Below are 19,365 nucleotides of genomic sequence, written 5' to 3' on the forward strand. Positions count from 1 at the left end.
CAGTAACTAGATTTGTAAAACAACACCAAAAATCACATTTTACTTTAGCATGATGAGTGAATTCAACTTGTAACTTCTTTTGTGAACCAGAAAGACCTGCAGGTAAGTCCAGCTCGGATAGTCTAATAGCAGCATATGACCCTGATCTGAGAAGTAAACTGGGCCTGACAACCAGTTGGACTGTGATATTTTGTGACTTGGTTTATAAACTAATTGACTGAGGTCAGGTTATGGCATAATCAACCTACTCAAAGATGTTGTTTATTTGTTCAGTTGCTTCCGACTGTGACTTCACGGACCAGCCCCCGCCAGAGCTTCCTGTCGGTCGTCAACACCCCCAGCTCCCCCAGGGACGGGTCCGTCACCTCTACAATATCATCCATCCATCTTGCCCTTGGTTGGCCCCTCTTTTGCCTTCCGCTCTCCCTAGCATCATCATCTTCTCCAGGGTGTCCTGTCTTCTCATTATGTGGCCAAAGTATTTCCGTTTTGCCTTTAATATCATTCCCTCAAGTGAGCAGTCTGGCTTTATTTCCTGGAGGATGGACTGGTTTGATCTTCTTGCAGTCCAAGGCACTCAGATTTTTCCTCTAGCACCACAGTTCCAAAGCATCTATCTTCCTTCTCTCAGCCTTCCTTATGGTCCAGCTCTTGCAGCCATATGTTACTACAGGGAACACCATTGCTTTAACTATGCGGACCTTTGTTGTCAGTGTGATGTCTCTGCTCTTACCGATTTTATTCAAATTTGTCATTGCTCTTCTCCCAAGGATTAAGCGTCTTCTGATTTCCTGACTGCAGTCAGCATCTGCAGTAATCTTTGCACCTAGAAATACAGTCGGTCACTGCCTCTACGTTTTCTCCCTCTATTTGCCAGTTATCAATCAAGCTGGTTGCCATAATCTGTTTTTTTTTTGAGGTTTAGCTGCAAGCCAGCTTTTGCACGTTCTTCTTTCACCTTCATCATAAGGCTCCTCAGTTCCTCTTTGCTTTCAGCCATCAAAGTGGTATCATCTGCATATCTGAGATCGTTAATGTTTCTTCCAGTGATTTTAATTCCAGCCTTGGATTCCTCAAGCCCAGCATGTCGCATGATGTGTTCTGCGTACAAGTTGAATAGGTAGTGTGAGAGTATACAACCCTGCTGCGCTCCTTTCCCAATCTTAAACCAGTCTGTTGTTCCGTGGTCTGTTCTTAATGTTACTACTTGGTCGTTATATAGATTCCTCAGGAGGCAGACAAGATGACTTGGTATCCCCATACCGCTAAGAACTTGCCACAGTCTGTTATGGTCCACACAGTCAAAGGCTTTAGAATAGTAAATAAAACAGAAAGATGTTTTCCTGAAACTCCCTGGCTTTTTCCATTATCCAACGGATATTGGCAATTTGGTTCCTAGTTCCTCTGCCTTTTCTAAACCCAGCTTGTACATCTGGCAATTCTCGCTCCATGAATTGCTGAAGTCTACCTTGCAGGATCTTGAGCATTACCTTACTGGCATGTGAAATGAGTGCCACTGTTTGATAGTTTGAACATTCTTTAGTGTTTCCCTTTTTTGGTATGGGGATATAAGTTGATTTTTTCCAATCTGATGGCCATTCTTGTGTTTTCCAAATTTGCTGGCATATAGCATGCATTACCTTGACAGCATCATCTTGCAAGATTTTGAACAGTTCAGCTGGGATGCCGTCGTCTCCTGCTGCTTTGTTATTAGCAATGCTTCTTAAGGCCCATTCAACCTTACTCTTCAGGATGTCTGGCTCTAGCTCACTGACCACACCGTCAAAGTTATCCCCGATATTGTTATCCTTCCTATACAGGTCTTCCGTATATTCTTGCCACCTTTTCTTGATCTCTTCTTCTTGTTAGGCCCTTGCCATCTTTGTTTTTGATCATACCCACTTTTGCCTGGAATTTACCTCCGATGTTTCTAATTTTCTGGAAGAGGTCTCTTGTCCTTCCTATTCTATTGTCTTCTTCCACTTCCATGCATTGCTTGTTTAAAAATAATTCCTTATCTCTTCTGGCTAACCTCTGGAATTTTGCATTTAATTGGGCATATCTCCCCCTATCGCTGTTGCCTTTTGCTTTCCTTCTTTCTTGGGCTACTTCTAGTGTCTCAGCAGACAGCCATTTTGCCTTCTTGGTTTTCTCTTTCTTTGGGATGTATTTTGTTGCCACTTCCTGAACAATGTTGCAAACTTCTGTCCATAGTTCTTCCAGGACCCTATCTACTAAGTCCAGTCCCTTAAATCTATTCTTCACCTCCACTGCATATTCCTTAGGAATATTAGTGAGCTTATATCTAGCTGATCTGTGGGTCTTCCCTAATCTCTTTAGTCTGATCCTAAATTGTGCAATAAGAAGTTCGTGATCTGAACTACAGTCAGTTCCAGGTCTTGTTTTTACCGACTGTATAGATGTCCGCCACCTTTGGCTGCAAAGGATGTAGTCAATCTGATTTTGGTGTTGTCCATCTGGTGAAGTCCATGTATAAAGCCGTCTCTTAGGTTATTGGAAGAGAGTGTTTGTTATGCAGAGTGAGTTTGTTGGCAGAGTGCTAGGAAAGCATTTGGCCCAAGAGAGATCAGAAAAGTCACGAACCAGGCATTTCTATGAAAATAATTTTATTTACAGAAAACAAACATATTTAAAGGCTGTTTGCTGAGAGGAGAGATTTCTCTCAGCTGCATATTCTCTGCAAGCCTACACAGAAGGGAACTGAAACTAAAACAAGTTCAGGCAAGGTCTTGCCCTTAGGCAATGCAACTATTAACACTTAAACTGAGGACAATTAAATTCGACCTCTTCACCTGGCCAGAATGATTAGTTACCAAAGTAACTGTCATGAGTACTGATGGCGAGCAGGAGGGGGCCTCTATTCAGGGGGGAAAACGCATGCGTAGTACTGAGGAATTAAGCAGCCATTCAAAGAGACACAGATCAGACCCGCCTTAACTTTTGGGGTTTATCTGTCTGGGTTTTCCCATGCTTCTTCAGTTTGTTAGGATTTTCTGTCTAATGTAGCAGTAATAAAACACTAGAGACCTGTTCCTCGTCTCAGCATGATTCCTGACTGTTAGGACAGTAACCTTAATCTGTAGTACAAAACTTATATTAACAGAGTTGTCTTGGCAAAATTCTATCAGCCTACATCCTGCTTTGTTTTGTTCTCCCAGGCCATGCTTACCTGTAATTCCAGGTATCATTTGACTGCCCACCTTAGCATTCCACTCTCCTGTGATGAAAATAACGTCTCTTTTAGGCGTGTTGTCTAGTAGGTGCTGCAGATCCTCATAGAACTGATCTACTTCAGCTTCTTCAGCATCTGTGGTTGGGGCGTATATTTGGATCACTGTGATGTTAGATGGCTTGCCCTGAATTCGAATTGAGATCATTCTATCGCTTTTTGGATTGTATCCAAGCACTGCTTTAGCCACTTTACTATTAATTATGAAGGCTACTCCATTTCTTCTGTGGTCCTCTTGTCCACAGTAGTAGATCTGGTGGTCATTTGATGTGAAGTGGCCCATTCCAGTCCATTTCAGTTCACTGACGCCCAGAATATCTATCTTTAATCTTGACATCTCACCAATAACCACATCCAATTTGCCCTGGCTCATAGATCTTACATTGCAGGTTCCAATGGTGTGTTGATCTTTAGAACATTGGATTCGCCGTTCACCACCAGCACCGTTGGCCACTAGCCATCCTTTTGGCTTTGAGCTAGCTGCGTCATCATGTCTGGGGCTAGTTGAACTCATCCTCTGTTCCTCCCCAGTAACATTGTGACCATCTTCTGATCTGGGAGTCTCATCTTCCAATGGTATACCGACATATCTCTGGTTGTACTGATCCATTGAGTTTTCACGGCAAGAATACTGGGGTGGGTTGCCATTACCTTCCCCAGGGATCGCATTTAGTCTGACCTCTCTGTCATGACCTTCCCGTCTTGGGTGGCCCTTCACGGTTTAGCTCATGGCATCGAGGTGCTCAAGCTCCAGCATCACGACAAGGTAACTAACCTTTGCTGAAGACTCAAAGATACCTACTGTATATTTGAGAATATGTTTTATTAATAATAAGAGCAGTTTCTTGCCTGGCTAAAATTCCCAAATCTCTTGACCCTGCATTATTTCTCCACTCTCGTTTTGTACCCCTGATCTATTATTCATGAAAATACTTGAAATGAGTAATGAAGATTGTTAAACTGAAATGTCTATACACAAGGTAAATGGTTAATAGGACCCAGAGTTTGGGCTAGGAAGCCCTGAAAACCTGGTAGGTTTTTGTATTGGGGGAGACTTCAGAATGTTGATGTCAGGAAGTTGTTTTCAATGTTAGGATTCACACTTGAAAAATGAGATTTCTGAGTATTAAATAAATGGTTCAATTTAGCGCCTCTCAACTCCAGACTGACTTTGGGCAGCTCATGATAGAAGGAAATCTAAAAATAACAATCCACATAAATAGCAAGCAGAAGATGAATCTGGTCAACACAAAAACAAATGCCAAGGGATTTTCATCAGTCAGAACTAGCATTTGCTCTTTAGCTAAGATACTCTCTCTTGAGTAATGGAAAGATGTGTGCAATGTGTGCATATAAAATGAAATTCAACTTGCATCCCTGCTTTTACTCCAACCCTCTGAAAGCAACAGCACAAATCTGGCTTGGTTTCTCAACCCCTATTTGCATAGCTTTCCAATATTAGTAGTCTTAAGAGGTAGATCTTCAAGGCAGCCTTGAATTCTTGCATGACCAGCTTTTTAAAATTACTGCATACTTTCAAACTCATCCCAAAGAAGCCATCCAGATTTCTTTCCTGTATTAATTGTTTAAAAAAGGGGGATTTCAATGGACATACTTTCCTGCAAGCTTTTCCTGCTGAAATCCTAAAGGACAGCAGCCTTATCCGTTTTTGGATCCTCCCATCCTATAGACCAAGATTTTTCAACCTTGTCAACTTTAGGATATATGGATTTCAATTCCCTTCTGAGAGTTAAGGTCCACATATCTTAAAGTTGCCAAGGTTGGGAAACACCGCTATAGACTTTGGAGTCAGCCGAAAATTTTAGGCACCCCGGCTAAAGCGTTAACGTAGCAGTTCAGGTTGAGGGAAGCCCGCTGATCTCCGAGTTGGCCTTGCCCGTCCCCGCAGAACGCTTGATGCGGCATGTGCGCCGCGGTTAAACGTGCAGAAAGCTGGGTTGCCCCTCTGCAATTCTGAGCACACCGACTTGGGAGTAAGACCATTGAATTCATTGGGAAATAATGCAGAGCGCATGAGCCCACGGCCCTCCGAGGATAACCTCAGGCGATCTTCTGGGAAGCTGCAGCAGGCGTGCGCCAAGTTGTCAAATCTTGTCGATCGGGCCGCGGATTGGATGGCTGCCTATTGCACTGCTTCGGCTGGCCACGTGAGCCGCGCCTGTGCGGGGTTTTCTCGTGGGAAGAGATGTGCTTGTGTGGGGCCGGATTTGACGGGGCAGGAGTCGGGGCAGCCCCGTCGCCCGGGCATGGAGACGCCTGGGCGGGATACACCTCCGGGGCGCAGCCTAGCCTGCAGGGTGAGACGGGAGCCCTTGCGCCGGGGATAAATTCCTAGGCGCGAGACTAGGCGCGACGGCTGGGGAACGCGGCGAGGGGCTTTGGGATTGCAGCCAATCAGCGGACGGGGAGGCGCGAGTGGACATTTAGGTGCCCTTGGAAGGAAGGGCTTTGCTTCCCGGGGTAGGAAACGTGCTTTAGGAACTGGTTCAATTAAATGCTTATTCTCCAATGGAAAACGGAGAGGCCGTTTATACATGCCTTTTACAGTGAAGCTGTTTGCTTCCGAGATAATCCTTGTTTTGGTGACACGAGGTGGAATTCCAAACTCGTGTTTTCGAGTTGGTTCTTCTGTACGGATGAGGTGAAAAATGAAGCAGGCAGGCCGTTGTAAAACTGGAATACATTATATATTCGCGCTCCAGCTTCTTGCTAAGTAACAAAGCACAATGGTTGAAATTAAATAAGAGTGTTACTGGGGGGGGCAAGCGACCGCTTTAACGCTGCCTCTAGGAGGAGTTCATTGAAATGGAAGCACTCTAATTTTCAAGCGGAAAACAATCGAACTACCAAGGAGAAAACCACACCCCCACCAACACTAGCAGGACAAGGTACTATATATAAACAAGGAGCAAACCCCGCACTCAGTAGCACTGGTGGTGTTACTAGTCGGGTAATGAAACGTCTGCAATCAAACAGCCAAGCTCAGAGAGCACCCAGGACTCCACAGTTCAACCCTGAGCTATGCATATTCTCTTCTATTGGTAGCACTCTCATTTTTCTAGGAAGTGCAACTTGCTACTTAAAGCAAGCTCAGCTTCCAAGTAGTGCTGCAGTTTTACTACACTTACTTGTGAGTAGGTTCTTTTAAGTACAGTGGAACTTCTGAGTGAACTTGATTGAATAAGATTAGGCAGCCATGCATCTGTCCTGAAAAAGTAGCTATGAAAGGAAAGCTTTAAGAAAACCTTCCCCAACCTGGTACTCTCCACATAAGTCGCAGTATAACTCCTATCATCTCCAGGTCTCATAGGTCTCAGGCACACCAGGAAGGCACCAGGTTGAAAAATGTGTGATCCTTTCTGCCAACCAGTGGTAAGAACTAATTGAAAAAATACTTAAGGGAATGATCCGTACCATGTATAGCATCATGTTCTTATCATATGACTATGAAGATCAACTGACATTTGCATCAAATACATTCTTTTGGAGTTTAAGGGTGGTTCTCCTTCATACTTTGCTGTTCTTCAGTTCTTTATAGATATATTCAAACCCTTTATCATTCTTTCTTGATCATAAGGGCATAGTAACACATGGAACTGCCTATGTCATTAAGAAGCCCAAGCAATTAGTTTTAATTATTAGCAAGTACCAGGAGGTGATGTTCAACCATTCTGCCCCAGTGTTGCCGTCTCAGTGGAAATTGTCTCATGGATTCCAATTAGCTAAAAAGATCCCTGTCTCTACCGTTAATTTAAAATTCTGACATATAAAACACACCAATAGGCTTCCTAGTGACCTGTTTAGCATTGCATTGACCAATTTGCTCTGTATTTGAACAGTTTTGGCATTTATTTGGTGCATTTAGATAAGCTGGCATGCATCAAATTTTTCTGCAATGCAGAGAGATCTGTAGCCCTTGTGTGATGAAGCATCAGATGCAGATTGACTGAGGAACTATAATGGTAGGCAGCATGAATGAGACTTCAAATTCTTGGGAGACAGAATTCTAAGAATACTTGCAGCCCAGCTTTCAAAAAAAGGAATTTTTTTGGTGTGCAATTAAACCTCTCACAAGCCCTAGCAACAGGATTAGACTTATGGAAAGGACTGGGCAAAAGTCGTAAGAGGTAGATAAGGATAGAGAACCAAGAAGCTGGATGAGTAGAAGGCAGCTTAGAAATGGTATCCTGAGGGAGAAAGATGTGGGAATAGAAGAGGGGACAAGTTTATATAGCAGTTTAAGGGGTTGAAATAAGGGGTTCTGAAGAAATAATACAATGCTTAAGGTTATATACAAGGGAAGGTAAGAGAATAAAGTAATAAGGTAGAGTAAAACCATGGATCCCAAGAAATAACAGATGATGGTGACGTGTTGAAGAAAAGAAGTGCTAAGGAGAAAGAAAAGGAGTAAAATCTTACATAGAACAATTAGATGTTTTAAGTCTAGATTTACAAACAATTCAGCTAATTGTGACTTCAACTGTTATGGCATGATTGGCAACAATAAGGGCAGCAAGGCCTAAAAAACAAGGAATATGCATGCTGTAGTTTATACAGTAGTTTGATTTGAATTAACCAGTTATCTTCTAGGCTGCAAGCTTCCTGCTGGTATTTATTGCTCCTTTAAGAAATGGGACATCCTCCTCTAATCTGTTTAGACAAACAGTTTTAGGAATTGCTGAAAACTCAAGACTTATAAAGGGTGCTAGGTTGGACTATGCAACTGTAGGTACAGTGGTATCTGTAACGAACTACAATAATATCATCATGACTATGCTATTGTAAAATATATTGTACTTGCATCACAACTACTGTGTGACACAGTTACATAAGTCATGGCATTGTGCAGTGTCATCAGGCACGTCATCGCTCTCCCCCTGATGCCTATAAAAGGCGATACATAAATGCAGCCAACAGAAATTATATACTGCAGAATCTTAAGTATGTTTACAAGGAAATAATTCCTTTGAAAAATGCTAGGAAAAGAACCTTTCCTGAGAATTCTCAGTGTTGTTGTTTTTTTTGTTAAAAAGAAACCAGATGGACATCAGGGATTATTACTGTCAATTTTTGAATTCTAGATGCTAGTGGGAGCAACCCAGTGAAAATCAAACTGGCATCCGTCAGAAATTATTTGAACGCGCTATGTAATTAAAATGTGTTTGTCCCTGAGTACAAATGCACTGTCTGTTAGTTTGGCTGTAATTTAATTTAAATTATGTTCTTTATGTTCTACAGGTTAGCCATCTTATATTTTAAAAAACTAGCTTTAATTCTTTCTTTTAAATGTATGCCTTCTGTTTTTAATATTTTAGATTGTGATGGTTTTGAACTCTCCAATGTGACTGTGTACTTTCAGAGATAAGAAGTCTGGTCCTAACATGATTCTTAGCCCATTAAAGTTTTAGGTTTTAGGAGATGGGATCTTAGAGAGCTATAGCCAACAAGCAGAGACAGTATTGAATTAGACAGACCTGGTTCCATTATATAGGCATTCATATTTTGGGGATCAGTAGGACATGTTGCCTTCTTTGGCCATGCTCTGTTTTCTACTTAACTTTATTTTTAATGTTAAATAAGTACATAGGAAATACACACGTGGTGAAGTAAAACCTTAGCTTCCAGATCAAATTTGTTTACAAGAATGCTTGTGGGCTGTGTGTAGGCCCCATAAGCACTTTTAGAAAGCCAACATGGTGCAGCTCAGTACTCTCCTGCCCCCCCCCCACACAAAAGACAAAATTATTCTGGATTCATATAGAACATCCTGTGGCTATAGTATGGATGATAGAGAGAAATCTTACCAATTTCTTTTCTGATAGATACAGGTTTTGTGACTGCCTATGTACATGGGGGAGCCATTTTGTGAAGAGACAAATCCATCTATGGCAGCCATTTTTTAAGTAGACACAATATCCTTTTAAAATTCTAAAAGGTGCTAGGCAGTCCCAAAAGGTCTGGTTCTGGAGTAATCTCCCTGATCCAGAGATTACTTGAAAAATCATCTACTTTCTGTGGACCTTTTATTCCTTCAAATTTTTTTGTACACTTACTTGTGGATTTCTCTCTCAGTGTTATTCCATCAGGTCCTGATCTTAAAAAATGAGTCAGCCTCCTCCTTTGTCTCCCCCCCCCATACTGTGCCATGCCTCCCTACCCTCCCATTTTTAAGGATCCTCTTCACAGTCTAAGAGTGTGTGTGTGTGAGCTACTGAGATTCTGTCTCCCCCTCACCAGCCAATAACCTCTCAATTTTTTTTGTACACTTACTTGTGGATTTCTCTCTCAGTGTTACTCCATCAGTTCCTGATCTTAAAATGAGTTAGCATTGTCACTTAGTCATGTTCAAACTATCTGGGTAGAGGTTTTTCTTTTTTTCTTAGTTTGAATGAACTTAGTAACACCCTACATTAGACACAGAATTTCTGGTTCAGAGACATTGGTGTGGCTTTCCGCATTATTTGCAATTCTAAACTGAGGGAAGGGAATATTACAGTGTTCTTATGGCAACCCCCCCCCTGCTTCTTTATGACTCATATGGAGGTTTGTATTTATTTATTTGGTTGGTTGGTTGGTTGGTTTCTTTAGCTGCCAGTCTCAACTAAGTGACTCTGGGCAGTGTATTGGTCAAACATGAGGTTCGCAGGATTTATTTTCCAAGAAGATATTGGAAATCATTGTTAACTAACAACTCTAAGTTTAATATTCTTACTAAGAAGTTAACATTAAAAATAAATTTACAAATCCACATTTTAATAATAGGAACATAAAGCCAACCCTTCACAAAAGGAAAGATATAGTCCAACCTTTAAGAGTGATATATTCGTTTTCCCTCAATTTCAGGAGGATTTACATGAAGACACTAGAAGATAGGAGTCATTTAATTTTTTAAAAATAAGCATTTCTGCCTTGCAGATGAAGATTAATGGATCCACCATTATTGGACAGGAGGAAGTTGAAGTGAAGAAGGCAAAGACATTCATTTGGAGCTGTGGAAAAGGTACTTAGAGAAAAGCGGCTGCATTTCAAGAAGAGGGAACAGTAGCTCAGCTGTAGAATACCTACACCGCATAAGTGGATTTTTTTTATTTTTATCCCACCTTTATTATTTTTATAAATAATTGAAGGTGGCGAACATACCTAATACTCCTTCCTCCTCTTATTTTCCCCACAACCACCACCCTGTGAGGTGGGCTGGGCTGAGACAGGGACCTGCCCAAGGTCACCCGGCCAGCTTCATGCCTAAGGTGGACTGGAACTCAGTCTCCTGGTTTCTAGCCCAGCACCTTCACCACTGGACCAAATCATAGGGCTTGTTCAGCTGTTGTACAGTGCAACACATGAGGAGCAGTAAGCAGTCCCTTCTTGTCTCTAAGTTAATCCTGGAGCTGTCACTGAAGAAGTTGTTAGAAGTTGGTCTGCATGAGTACAGTGTGACTGACTGCTGCTGGCAGCCTTTATATGCATGTTGAGGCTTCCATGTGAATTGCATCCTGGCGTTATTATGGTTTAATTCAATGAGCCTAAATCCAGCAACAGGGCTTGATTTACCAAGTTACCTAGGCTTACTGGTCCCTTTTACTGTTGGATTTTCTAAATTTTTATTCTTTAATTATGGCCAATTACTAGCAAGATGAAGCACAGAGGCAACAACCACATAAAACAGAGGCAGTGAACTAGTCATGAGAGACTTTAAAAATTGGGATTAAAAAAAACCCTTAAATAAGATAAATTGAAATAGAGTAGAACATAAAAAATAAAAATAGAATAGGAAAAAAACCCTTCAAAATGTTCCCACTCCAAGATTAGGACATCTTGTGCCTTCTTATGGAAATCACTGCAGATAAAAACTTAGCAACTCAAGTACTGATGGTCCTAGGGTTCTGGTTGGACAGTAGGAAAAAAATGCCTCTCCCTCATAATAGATTTGGGATTTGTTAGGAGGAGGAAAAGGTATAACTGCAAGTATATTACTGAAAAAGAGACAACAAAAATACATGAGTCAGGGTCTCAGGTTCATTTTGACTACAAGGGCAGCATCTCTTAGTGAATGGAATGTTATTGTACCTCCTGTCTAGCGCTGCAGAAGATAAAGCATTGAAATGAGCCAAAGAAAAGTATCTGCAGTTGCTGGGCAAACAAGTTTGAACAAGTAGTTTGCCAGGTATAAAGTGTTTTCAGGTTGGAACCCACCACTGAGAACTGGCTCTTGCACCCAAGTCCATCTGCCATTCAGTGCAAAAACTCTTCAGATCTCTCACCCAAGGGCAGCAAAGAAAAGAGAGAGGATGAGAGAGAAGATGCTGTAACACAGGTCATCTAGGATTTTGCTTTCCACAAAGTTGTCAAGGGGAATTAATGGGGCCAGTAAATCATGAAGAACAGAAGTTGAAACCAGTAAGAGAGTGAGCAAAAGTGGATTTAGTCTTCAAGGGTTTGGGTTTCCATGTGAATTAAGGCGTTTGAAATGCATCATGGGACCCGAAAGAGTGCTTGTAAAAACCTAGATTGAATAGTATTTACTTCTTTAAATTAGTTTTATTGAAGATTTTTTTTACAAAGTTAAAAAGATAAACACAAAACAACATAAAGAAAGAGTTAGAAAAGATAAAAGAAAAAGTGTTAAAGAGAAAAAAATCGAAAAAGAAAACAGAAAGATAATTAAGGAAGCAGCTTCCAATGTTCTTCACAGCAGTTACAAAAACCTATTTAAAACCGTTTCTCCCCTTCAAAATTACATAACATGGTTCCTTTCTCCCCATATTCTGCCCTTATTAATCAGTAAATCCAGAAATCATCAGTAGATTAAATAGTATTTCAAGGCTTTTGATCATTTTAGGCACATACCTGGGCACATACCTGGACAGCATTTGATATACAGTTTTAGCTTTAAAAAGCTTGATGGTAGCAATTATGCATCTGCTCACTTTGGAGTAGAAAAAGCCCAGCATTGCCTTGGCAGTGTTGTTAGCTTTGGCAGCAGTGAATCTAATTTGTTCCCTTCACCTTCTGGAAGCTTGAAAAATTATGCCAAGGTATTTAAAATCTGGAACTTGTTCAATTTTATTATTTCCTCTATTTGCCATAGATATCTGTAGGGACTAGGTTTTCTTGGGAAGATTATAATCTTGATTTTGGAATGGTTGCCCATAAGACCTCCCTCTTTACAGTATTCTGCTAAAGCCCACAAGCTTCTCTTAAGGCCCACCTGGGTACGCAAAAGAAGAGCTGGATCATTGGCATATAGCAGCATTATCAAATGTTTGTCACTGAGTTTGGGATGGTGGAATTTAGGATGGTTAGAGCAGCTACCACTGAGGCCCACATAAATATTAAACAACAGGGAGCTAGAATACAACCTATTTCACTCCTCAGTGGATTGAAATGTCTGCACTAAGATGGCCAGCTCTATCCTATGTGACTTGGTGACTGTGTTTTCATACTACCTCCTTATTAGAAAGAGTGGCCAGTGGTCAATGGATGGGAGGGACATTTTCCACCACAGTCTGTCCCTTGAAATAAAATTGAAGGCTGATTTTAAATGAAGACTATGCATAAAGGGCGGTTTTGCCCACATTTATATATTTCTATTAGAAATTGTAAATTGGCACCCTGATCCACTGTGGATCTATCTTTCTTAAATCCTTCTAGAAATTTGTCTTGATCCACCCAGTCAAATAACTTACAATAAGGAAGCGGGCATATAGTTTTTAGGCACACTTTGTAGGCTAACTGTGAAGGATTTGTACTTTTGCCATTTTTAGAGATGAGAATGGTTATAGAACAACTCCAGTCATCAAATGTTGGAAGTGTTTTATTGATGTGAATAAAAAGGGAGGCCAAGACAGGGACCTGTGAATCAGCAATTCCCTTTAGCAGCTTAGGTGGTATTCTATCACTGCTGGGGACTTTCCTGCTTTTTAGTTGGTTAATTTGAGAATTTCTGAATGAAAACCAGAAGCTGGGATGGGGGAATGTCATGTGACATCTAGAAAGGGTAAAGCTATATAATGCACTACAGAACTCTTCCTGTCTAGCATCTGAAATCCTAGCCTTCAAAAACTGTTTCCCCTCATATGATATGCAGGCAATCAGCTTCCAAAATAAGGAAGTATTCTTTGTCACAGCCTGAAAAAGTCACATTTGTTTAGGCAAGGGCTTATTTTTTCCTTTCAATTAATTTTTTCTAAAGCTTTTTTCTGAGCAATTAACTGGTTGATAACATGGGAGCAATTGCTCAATCTGTAAATTTTAAAAGCTGTTATTAAACCTGCCCTACCATATACACAGGCTTGATCAAACCACTTGATCAAACCAGGGTTTCTGAGTGGCGCAGGCAAATCTTCTCCTAGCACGTTGCATTAGTATTAATAGTGGCTGAATGGTGACTATAAGATGTTTATATGTGACTTGGGCCTCTGCTGGGTTTGGAATTGTTACCAGGTCTTCCCGAAACTGGTAGAGCTCATCTGAGGGTAATTGTACTCCCTGTGCCTGTTTTGCAGTTCATGTGGCAAATTCTAGCTCCACAGCTGCCCTCATTTCTCCTGGTGTTGATGAGGTGAAATGGGCAAGGGCTCACATCCAAAAGGGGTAATAAAGGGAGGTAGTGTCTGGCCAAAACCTAACTTTAAATGCAACTGCCATATTAGATAAATTGCATGACGTCAGCATAACTTTGATTGTACTTGACCCTTGGGCCCCCTAGTATATGAGATCACCCTTATGATTGCGTATTTTTTTCCTAAATTTTAAATAGTGGCTTCCGTCCTTGTAGGGCTATCAGAAAGTGTGGTGGCAAATATAAGTACTCCTGAGGACTCTGATAATTTCGAAGACTTCCAGTCAGAAAATGAAGACTGGGAATTAGTTGGTGAAGGTTCCAGTGTGCCTACCCATACTGTTTTTCCTGAGATGAAACCAGCCTCCCTGGATGAAGAAGAGGACTGGGACAAGGAGCTGGCAGACTTTGAAAGCAACAAAAAGCCTTATGGTAGGGGAAGGCTTCTTTATGACTGTTTTCAAACACATGTTAGGAAACTAAATGTCTGGGGAAAACATACCATGTATCTGTCAGATTCCTCATTGAACAGATTAAAGCACTGATGCAAGAATTTCCTTAGTACATATTCATATGAGAAAATGGAGAACACAGTTGTATCTGTCATGTGTTTGGGAAAACATGTGTTTGGGAAAACATGCTCTCTGCATTCATACCTAATTTTTACACAGGTACTAGAATTTTACTGACCTCTGAATACAGATCATGCGTATAGCGTATACTGTACAGGCTAAACACATAATGAGTTATATGTATTGAAGAAATCTAATTGTATGTAAGTGTGGCTCCCTACATTCTTTCTGGCCCTGAAGAACTGTCATAAGAATGCTATAGAGGGGACAGCTCTGAGTTGGAGTAGTATACCTAAGAGCTTGTTAAGAGAGAAGATAGAAGAGAGAGAATTGCAGCTAAATACTTCCACTATCTTTAATCTGACAGTAGCTGTGTAACCAGAATATAAATAGATTGGTTCTATGTAGCAGAAGATCTTAAGAGGAAAGGCTTGGTCTTTCATTGGAAAATAACTGATGTAGTAGATGCATCCCTTTCTTTTTTATTCCTTAGTTTTGAGATTTTCCATAAATTGTATAATTTTTTTCAATTATTTATACTGCTTCCTTAGTTTCTTCCCTTTAATAAATTCTTATCCACTGGTAGTTTAACTTCATTGCTGTTTTAATTAGTGATAATGATTCCATAGTAGTATTTTAGTAGCTTTTTCTTAAGTATACACGGTCGGACTACCAGTTTAGAACCATTTGTGTAGAATGTGAAATTTCAATGAAGAACACGGTCTTCTGCAAATCCCACTTGAAGACATGGGGAGTTCTTTCTGACTAGAGTTGTAACTATACTTTTGTGATTATTTTGAATTAAAACAATCATTTACTCAAGGTACAAACCATCCTTATTTCTGTTAATCAAGTAATATAAACCTCTACAATACTGTCAGGGTAGTAATGTACTAACTTGACCTTTGAGGTGGAAGAATAGCATTTGGTAGTGAAAAAGGTACAGGGTTATTGCCAAGAAATCCCTATATTAGCACATGTACACTCCCATTTTATGAGTGTACAAATTAACAGACTATATAAATGTATATGATATATGTTTAATATTTTAAGGTAAATGTATAGAGCAAATGTCTACACATATGTAATGAACTGCTCCCCTTTAGAAAGAGAAAAATGATTACGAAGAATGTATTGTATATTTGTGCTAACAAGTTAGCTTGACAACCATTTTTTAAGATATGCTCTTAGTTTCTCAGATCTGGCCTTATAAAAAGATAATACCACAGTGTCAAAAATGATATCCAATCATCTTTGCTAAATTTAGGGTCCCGATATTTCTGTAATCCAATTATAATTGGGCTGTATCCCAGTGGATACAAATTCCTCTTAACTGTCCCGTTATAATGGAAATAAAAAGCCCACTTTTCCCAATAGGGACTTTTTGCAGGCATTCTACTTTTAATTATTTGGGATAAGTTCAGAAATATAACACTTTCAATAACTTAATCTATGTTCCACTCAGGTTGCTTCCCCTAGGTAAGAAATACAACCCTGTCCTGTATGTCTCTGCCTCTCTCTTGGAGGCAACTATAATAGTTCATTAACAATCTGTTCTGCCTATGGTTATCTCATTAACTAATTAAAACAATTAGCATAGTCATGCAAAGCTATGTTTGGGATTATAGACTGTTTAGTTAGTTAATTAATTAATTTTAATTTATTTATATGGCTACCCATCTAGCAACTCTGGGAAGCTAACATAGAATTTGAAAACTTGCAATACAAAAAAACCAACAATATAAAAAACACGATGACAACCTTGGTTCTATGTAATTTTAAAACTGTGGTTCACTTTGCATACTTATGTTCCATAGATATGAGATAGGTTATTTATGCATTTATTCAGTTGATAGGGCCACCTACTTGTCTGAGTGATTCTGGGTGTCTAACAAGTCAAGAACACCAAAAAAAGTATCTGCCATAAAAAAAAAGGCCCTCTGAATTTCAGGGGGATGCTGTTCCATAGGACTGTTGCAGCAATACAAAAATAATGTATTAAGTAGGAAGGGTGCACTGGAGTGTTCATCCGCAAGAAAATTATATTTTCAACCTGTTTTGCCTTGTTCATTGATATACTGTACATGACTGCCATTCTAAACAATATATACTAGTAGGTATAATGCATGTATTATTCTGCTTATGAGAAGCACACCAGTGCCATTACTGCTGCATTTATTTTGCGAGGCACCAAGGAGATAATGAGGAAGTGGGGTGAATTAGAAGACTGCTATGTGACTCAAAACTAGCCTGTTGCTCTGATATTGTCCTGTCGCTAGTGTTGAACTAAAATTTAATTCATAGTCTATATACATGCTGTATGTAAGGATAGTACAGGTAGTCCTCATTTAGTGACTGCCTTCTTACAGTGACTGCTTGCAGTGAACAACATTGATGAAAAAGTAACTTTGTGACCAATCCTTGCATTTAACCGCCCAGAGTCCCCTTTTTGGGAGAGATGGACGGTGATAGAAATTTGAAGAATGAATGAATGAATGAATAAATAAATAACATTTACAGTCTTCGCAGTTCTGTAATGCAAAGGAAAGCTGAAGTAGAATCATAAGCATAGTCACGGTTTCACTTAGCGACCACTTTGCTTAAGTGAGTTGTCAGTCCCAATTGTGGTTGCTACCTGTACAGGTAGTCCTCGGTTAAGTGCGGTAATTGGGACCAGAATTTCTGTTGTTAAGCAATGCGGTCATAAAGTGCAAGTCATGTGACCTCATCACTTAGTAATAGCAATCCCGGCATTCCCTGTTGTCGTAGTTAAGCAAGGATTGTGGGTCGTTACGTGAGTCCCAGGTGGCTCGCAAGCTGCAGGTAAGGTGCAGCAGGGTCAGGGGTGGCTGCTGCCAAGCAGGGGAGGGTGCGCAGGTGGCCTGCAAAGTGCAGCTGGGCTGGGGGTGGCTGCTGCCAGGCAGCAGAGGGTGCAAGTGATGCGCTGGAGCAACTTGTGACCTTCCCTGGCAGCTTCCCCATTGACTTTGCTTGTGGGAAGCCGGCAGAGAAGGTCACAAATGGCGATCACGTGACCATGGGACGCTACAACTGTCATAAGTGCAAGCCAGTTGCCAGATTGTGATCACGTGACCGCGGGGGTGCTGGGATAGCTGGAACTTCAAGAACCAGCCATAAGTACCACTCGTTCAGTGCCATCATAACTTTGAACAGTCTCTGAATGTGTGGTCATTAAACGAGGACTACCTGTAGTACAATTTTATTCTTTGGCTCAGTCAGCAAAAGAACAAAATGTTTCAGATCTTTTCATTCTTCTTATTTCCTGTGTCCCTTTGATCCTGTTTTGTCTTATTTCTTAATTTTTTAAAGAACAAGCCTGTGTTTTTAATAATTCTGCAGAGGTTGGAAATTGTAATCTGAATATAATGTAATTATTAGAAGGCTGTGCCTAAAAGTAATGTAACAAGGAAGAAATGTCTTTTTTTCCTAAATGGTAAGGATTTATTCTTCTTTTAATTCCATTTTTCTTCATTTCTGAAAAATATTAATAAACTACTGATGTGGTGTGGAGAACAGTTGCATATTACCATCTGAGGAACGTGTGTTTTTCAGTCCTGTTGCTAGCATTATCTTTCTGAGTCTTGTGCTAGTAAACATAGATTCTTTTTTTCTTACAAAACTTGCTGAAGTTTTATTGACAGCAAGTATGAATTGGAGAAGGAAAGGAAAGGAATGAGTGAGTAGTGCAAGATTTTAAAGTGTGTTAATTGGTAGTCCTTCATATAATATGGCCTATAAATTAAAAGCATATGTAGCATTTATGTTGGAACTGAAAACAATTCCTTTGTGAAGTTAATTTAGTTACATTTTTATTTTCTGTAACTTGAAGATTTTTATGAACTCTGTTCCTGGTGTAACTGGATGAAGAGGGTAATTGAATCCTAGAATAATAAGTTTTATTTATAGATGCCGTAATATTTACTTCTGTGTATTAACTTAGCTTTCTAATCCCACTGGTGCAAGAACACAATTTGTTTTACTCTTTGTTTTACAAAGAGAAAATAGTATGCTCCCAGGGAGACTAGCTGAAGCTCCTTGGAGGGCTGAATATAAATGAGTGTAGTAGTATTAATAATAAATAATTTGTCCAGAAGTTAGTAGAGCCTTAGCCTGGGTAATTTTCCATCTACATTTATTGACTTCAGCATTGTATAGCAATATATACATAGTGCATTTTTACATTGTTCCCAAATTGCCTCTTTAGATTTAGACGATATTATCCACCTTGGAAGTTTCTTGGATGGCAATCCAGAGGCATCCTATTCAGTTCAAGAAGAACCTCTGTATGACCCAAGCTTATACCACGTAGCACCGTTGACTTTGATTCACTTAAAGGCTGTGACAGAGGATGGCCAATTTGAAGATGCTGTTGACTGAGACATTCCCAGCACTGGGACAAAAATATTAAGTTCTAAACCAGGTTTCTCTACTCTTTTTTGTGCTCTGAAGAGTCCATATTTGGAAATGACTGGATGTCTCATAAGAATCTAGAATACTGGAAGATTGGGGATTGGATGGATGCAACTTTGTATCACCTTTGATTTAAATGATCTTGAAATGGTTTAGGTTTAATTTATGATGTGATCATTACTGTTAAAGTGCTGTTAACTCTTCTCTGTTATCATCTCAGTTTTAATTTTGGATTTGACTTGCAAGGCCTCACTGAAGTGATAGTACACATTTACTTCCATCTCATGAAACTCAGCATCATTATTGCTACAGTTCTTTGTTTCTGTATGTCTGTCTGATGTTGGAGGCCATCAGGATGAGGGTGGGACAGATAGTATCAAGATTATTCCTGTGGAATTCAGGCTATTTGATTTTGTATAGTGTGTGCATGTGTTTTATTTAACATAATAAATGTACCGAAATGCTGATTGAATATACTGTCTGGCTAGGGCCTGGTTGATTATGCCTACATCTGCTGATTTATTTATGCA

At 40.0% G+C, this 19,365-nt stretch overlaps 1 protein-coding gene across 1 annotated transcript; it reads left to right on the forward strand.

Moving 5' to 3' along the window:
* The first annotated feature begins 5,507 nt into the window (after positions 1-5,507).
* COPRS (coordinator of PRMT5 and differentiation stimulator) lies at positions 5,508-19,249 on the forward strand. The gene is made up of 4 exons (XM_063296553.1): positions 5,508-5,568; positions 10,187-10,271; positions 14,049-14,264; positions 18,630-19,249. Exons 1-4 carry the CDS (start codon positions 5,518-5,520, stop codon positions 18,800-18,802), a joined length of 525 nt encoding a protein of 174 aa, XP_063152623.1. The 5' UTR covers positions 5,508-5,517; the 3' UTR covers positions 18,803-19,249.
* The last annotated feature ends 116 nt before the right edge of the window (positions 19,250-19,365 follow it).

The sequence above is a fragment of the Candoia aspera genome, chromosome 2 (assembly GCF_035149785.1).
Source record: "Candoia aspera isolate rCanAsp1 chromosome 2, rCanAsp1.hap2, whole genome shotgun sequence".
Classification (NCBI taxonomy): domain Eukaryota; kingdom Metazoa; phylum Chordata; class Lepidosauria; order Squamata; family Boidae; genus Candoia; species Candoia aspera.

Coding starts and splice junctions, on each gene's coding strand:
- COPRS (XM_063296553.1), top strand. CDS start 5,518: ATGGAGACGCCTGGGCGGGATACACCTCCGGGGCGCAGCCTAGCCTGC. Junction 5,569..10,186: donor GGCGCAGCCTAGCCTGCAGG/GTGAGACGGGAG, acceptor TCTGCCTTGCAG/ATGAAGATTAATGGATCCAC. Junction 14,265..18,629: donor AAGCAACAAAAAGCCTTATG/GTAGGGGAAGGC, acceptor TTGCCTCTTTAG/ATTTAGACGATATTATCCAC.